At 37.1% G+C, this 5,435-nt stretch overlaps 1 protein-coding gene across 1 annotated transcript; it reads left to right on the forward strand.

Moving 5' to 3' along the window:
- Nucleotides 1,034-5,435, forward strand: LOC18776011 (protein NUCLEAR FUSION DEFECTIVE 4). Its single transcript, XM_007210191.2, has 3 exons — nt 1,034-1,581; nt 3,591-4,537; nt 4,736-5,435. Exons 1-3 carry the CDS (start codon nt 1,270-1,272, stop codon nt 5,205-5,207), a joined length of 1,731 nt encoding a protein of 576 aa, XP_007210253.1. The 5' UTR covers nt 1,034-1,269; the 3' UTR covers nt 5,208-5,435.

The following is a 5,435-nucleotide window of genomic DNA, read 5'->3' on the forward strand; positions in this document are numbered from 1 at the left end:
TGTTGTCCTATTGCCTATTGCATAGGTATATATGTGTTTTTTCTTATTTTCGACAATATGTAATAGTATTTTATGTACTTTTTTTTATAGGTAATATACAATTTTATTTGTCTATTATTTGTATATGACTTATAGGTAGTCTCTTAAATTATGTTCTTAACTTATAGGTAGTCTTCTAATTTATGTTCCTAACTTATAGGTGACACTATTTATCACTAAATTTTTTTTCTGCTAATAATAACATTATTTACTTGTATGTTGAGGACATAATTTCATGTGGGTGCTTGTCTAATCGATTGGTATAATATGTGGGACTTTACTTTTCATTGATTAAATTGTATTTTATCCATATATTAGGTAAATATTATCAAGGAAAGAATTCAAAATTTAAATTCTGAAATTCAATTACAAGGAAATAATGCATTAAATTTAGATTTCAATGTGTTTTCCTTAGTTACCCCAAAGGATAAAATCGACACAACAAAAAAATAATAAATATCAAAGGACCTACATCTAAAACCCAAAACGCGTGGACTAAACCTAATGACAGCTAATAGTTTTGGACCTAGATCTAGAAAACCCTATTTAGCAATACTATATTTAAGGTTTATAACATACTAATTACGTTATCTAATCACATAAAAGCTATATGATAAATGAATTTAAGACCTCGAATACACGAGTCAATAATCTTAATCACTTCAACTACAAACTCTTATATTATATCTCGTAGTTTTTTATATGCTCGCCAAAAATAAGTCATAGATAAATACTGTTATGTGGCGGTTTCAACCAGACGAACGTAACGAGTCGACTAGCGATCCTCATCGAAGCCAAGTGGTCTCTCGCCCTTGGATGCTATATCACATTATCACGTGCCTACCAGGAATGACAGCCTCATCGTCGTTAATAGAAAAATCACCCCCAAAAATCAAATATAGTAAAAATTCCCCCCAACAGATATTGAATCTGATCGTAACCAAAAAATAAAACAACACAAAACATAACAAATGAGAGAGAAGCGAACGTCAGCATCATTATTACAAAAGCGACAATATTGCGTGGCCCCCAGCAAAGCGATATGCTGGGATCATTGGTTTATAAATGAGGCCACGTAGAGAGACCGAGAGACGCAAACCATTTAACAGCACAAACTGAACCAAGCAGCAGCGACTGTTGTGTTCTTGTTCGCGGCGAAACGTCCCCGTTTCCGCCGCAGCTGATCGTTTTAGGAGGCGGAGCCACCAGATTGTGAGAGCGATAATATTTATGATGGCGGGGCAGTCGAGAAAATGGATGATTTTGGTGGCGACTATTTGGATTCAGGCGTTTACAGGGACGAATTTCGATTTCTCGTCGTATTCTTCGTCGTTGAAATCTGTGCTGGGGATTTCTCAGGTGCAGCTCAATTATTTGGCGACGGCCTCTGATTTGGGGAAGGTGTTGGGATGGTCTTCTGGGCTGGCTTTGATGTATTTTCCTTTGTGGGTTGTGCTTTTCATTGCTGCCTTCATGGGCTTCGTTGGCTATGGCATTCAGTGGCTTGTCATTAGGCAAATCATTTCCTTGCCTTATTTCCTGGTAATTTTATTCATCTTCTCTCTCTCTCTCTCGCTCCCTCTAATTTCTACAACATTCTATGCCATTGCCATGCTGTTTATGTTGTTTGGTTAATTGGGATTTCATTACATTGTTTTTCTTCCTTTGATTCTTAATTCTGTTCTGGGTGTTCTGTGTTTGATGCAAATTCATGCTATTTTCAATTTTTTTTTCTAAAAAAATTGTTGCAAGTTTCATGTTGCTCTGTTTGTGGTTAGAGTTCAACGAACCAAAATCCCTGCTCTCCTCCAAAATAGAGATATTCTGTTATTTTTTCCCTTAATTTTTTCTTCTTTTCAGAGTTAAAAGGAAAGGAAAAAAAAAGGAAAAAAAACCGTGACCCAACCTTTTCTTTCTTTTTCTTTTTGGACAATTTATTTATTTATTCTATAGCTAGATTCTTTCAAATTTATTAATAGGAGAAACTGTTCCAGGAAAAGGCATAGTCATCGTTGATAGATAGATCTCCATAATTCTGAGGGCGGGGCCCAATAGAGGACCATCTCACTAGTTATCAAGTGACTTTTTGGTAGCTTTCAGTATCAAGTGGACCCCAATTAACTCTTTCCAAAAAGGGCCTAAATATTATGTGTTTTTTGTACTTTTGGTTTGGAGGAACATTATTTTATATTAAAAATTATTTGGTGGCTTTTACATGATGAACAAAATTGGTTTTGTTTTATCTTTCCCCAAAATTTCAAATTGCGAATTTAGCATGAAATTTTTTCCATGTGAAACCAAAAAAGAGTTGGTTGGAACTTGGAAGAAGCTTCCTTTAAAATATCTGCTTTCACTCCAAAATCTGCTTTCAATTTGGGCCGTAATATTTGTACAATAACACATTGAATATGATGACCAGACTTGTTGGAACGGGCTTACCTGGTAACTTCTTAGACTTGTCAATATTTGCTTTTGTTTTCACTTTTCCTCACCTTTCTTTGCCTTATCTTTGCATTTGTCTTTCACTATTTTTGTTTTGTTTTTATTTTCGGTTGGAGTTAAGTTTACAAGCAGAAATTACGGGCACGCATGTCCAAATAGATCAAAATAAAATGGGATAGAACAGCTTAAAGGCACTTCTAATTAGTTGGTTATATCGTACCTAAATTCAATTTCTGCTTGATGGAAAAAAATTACACAACATACTTTACCTTTGTCATTTTTCATTCTCTTGAAGGAAAATAATATGTTGGACAACAAAATTTGAATTCAGTTGACTATTAATATTAGAATTTGAACATCCATCCAAAAATGGCGTGACAATATATAGGTGAAGACGCTTAACATCTTTTAAGCTCTTAAGCTAAACTTTTGTCGGTTGATGTGGGATACTTTCAACAATCATTCAACTTGTGACTATGAATCATGGATATTTCCAAATATCTATTGGTTAGTATTAGTCGATCGTGTCGATCATATGTCTCTCGACACAGTGCGAATTATTTTTTGCTTAAGAAATTATTGAGAAGACAATTCCAGCGTAAATTGTGTTCTTCTCCTATTTAGAGCAATTGATTGAGAGTTAGGATTCAAGGTCAAGATCAATAATGATGTATACCAAATGGTTTTTGTTTTTGCTGTTGAGCATGTAAACGTTTTTATCTTGGAATTTTTGGTTACAGACAAAAACAATAAGTAATTATTAAGTCCTAAAGTTTCCTGCTCCATGTTAAAATTCAGATCTTGGAACTTTTTTCGTTCGCAGTTGATTGATGATTCTTATTCTACTGATGACCTAGAATGTAATTATCTTTCATTGACATTGAATCTGTTTTAATGACATGATCTTGACATCTAAACCACACAATTATAATCAACAAACCTGTTTGGTGCTCCATCTCTATGACAACGAATCCTCATACCAAACTTTGAAACCTTGCATGTGAAAGATCCATAGCTTTACTGTTGATCAGTATCACATACTAATTTTCTTTTTCATGGGTGTAGCTAACTTATCTTGTTTTTGTTTTGTATGTTTGAATTTCACGCAGATGTTTCTTCTGTGTTTGTTGGCTGGGTGTAGCATCTGTTGGTTCAACACTGTGTGTTTCGTTCTTTGCATTCGGAACTTCCCAGCCAATCAACCTTTAGCAATATCACTCACAGTAAGCTTCAATGGTGTAAGTGCAGCCTTGTACAACCTTGCTGCTGATGCAATCGATTCATCCTCTACTTCTTTATTTCTCATATTGAATGCTGTTATCCCCCTTCTCACTTCTGTAGCCGCCTTGATCCCGATTGTCCGCCAACCCTCCCTAGACCCTCTTCCACCTGATGGAGTTCGCCGTGACTCCCTCATCTTTCTCCTTTTGAATATCTTGGCTGTTCTAACTGGAATTTACCTTCTTCTCTTTGGCTCAACCTCATATGATACAGAAACAGCTCGTCTCTTCTTAGGTGGAGCCATTTTCCTACTCATTTTTCCTCTATTTATCCCTGGCATTGTCTACGCTCGTGACTGGTTTCATCGTGCTATTCATTCTAGCATCCGCATTGAAGGCTCGGGCTTCGTTCTTGTTGATGTCGATGACCTCGAGCTTCATAAAGAGCTTCTTACGCGTGAGAACAGTCTTAATTATGGGAATGGATCGGTTGTTCAACCCGTGAACAATAATGATGGCCCTACTACAACTTTGTCATTTAGACAGAAGAATGGATATCAGAGCGCAGGGTGTTGTGGGGCAATTGTGGGTAAGGATCAGTTGGCAATGCTTGGGGAAGACCACACAGCACGAGCGCTTGTGCGAAGGTTGGATTTTTGGCTATACTACGTTGCATATTTTTGTGGGGGCACTATTGGTCTTGTGTACAGTAACAATATGGGGCAGATAGCTCAATCACTAGGACAGAGCTCCAATACTACAACACTTGTCACGCTTTATTCATCCTTCTCCTTCTTTGGCCGGCTGCTCTCAGCTGCACCGGACTACATACGTGCGTAAGTAATCCGAATACATACTTCTTTTACTTTGCTTTTATTTAGACAAAATTAATTGATCACATGTGACAGTTGATGTGTAATTAATAGTTTGTTTGAAAAGACAATCCAAAGGGATATGTTCATTTCTACAAGCTTGTGTGATTTTTACATGTTGATCAACTAGGCTAACAAAATATTGTCACCAAAATTTTGCAGGAAGCTTTACTTTGCAAGGACAGGGTGGCTGGCTATTGCACTTTTGCCTACCCCAATTGCTTTCATGTTGCTTGCTTCCTCAGGCGGTAGCCTTGCTTTGCACACCGGCACTGCACTAATCGGATTGAGCTCCGGATTCATTTTCTCTGCCGCTGTTTCCATCACGTCAGAGTTGTTTGGGCCAAACAGCGTAGGCGTCAACCACAACATCGTCATTACAAACATACCAATCGGTTCACTCGTCTACGGGCTTCTTGCCGCAATAGTTTATGATTCAAACGCGAGCTCTGGCCTAAGCATCTTAACTTTTAGTGATTCAGTAGTGTGCATGGGGAGGGACTGCTATTTCCTAACCTTTGTGTGGTGGGCATGCATTTCGGTTCTGGGGCTGGCTTCAAGTGTGCTTTTATTCTTAAGAACCAGACACGCCTATGACCATTTTGAACATAACCGTTCGACGCAACTCTACTAATAGAATTATTATCGCTTGCTGTTTGGAGGCAAAAGATAAAGCATTAATTAGGTTTTCTTCTCTAAATTTTGGAGGGAGAAAACAAATTGGGTTGTCAACAGAGAATCAATCAACGAGGCAGCTTGTGGTCCATGTATTATTGAGGGAGTATTTGTAGAATATTCATGAAGGAATACTTTAACGATGTATTTCACATGATTAACTAAGAGATAAATTAAATTAAAAAGT

This window comes from Prunus persica, chromosome G5 (assembly GCF_000346465.2).
Source record: "Prunus persica cultivar Lovell chromosome G5, Prunus_persica_NCBIv2, whole genome shotgun sequence".
NCBI classification, from domain to species: Eukaryota; Viridiplantae; Streptophyta; class Magnoliopsida; order Rosales; family Rosaceae; genus Prunus; species Prunus persica.

Coding starts and splice junctions, on each gene's coding strand:
- LOC18776011 (XM_007210191.2), top strand. CDS start 1,270: ATGATGGCGGGGCAGTCGAGAAAATGGATGATTTTGGTGGCGACTATT. Junction 1,582..3,590: donor TTTCCTTGCCTTATTTCCTG/GTAATTTTATTC, acceptor AATTTCACGCAG/ATGTTTCTTCTGTGTTTGTT. Junction 4,538..4,735: donor GCACCGGACTACATACGTGC/GTAAGTAATCCG, acceptor AAAATTTTGCAG/GAAGCTTTACTTTGCAAGGA.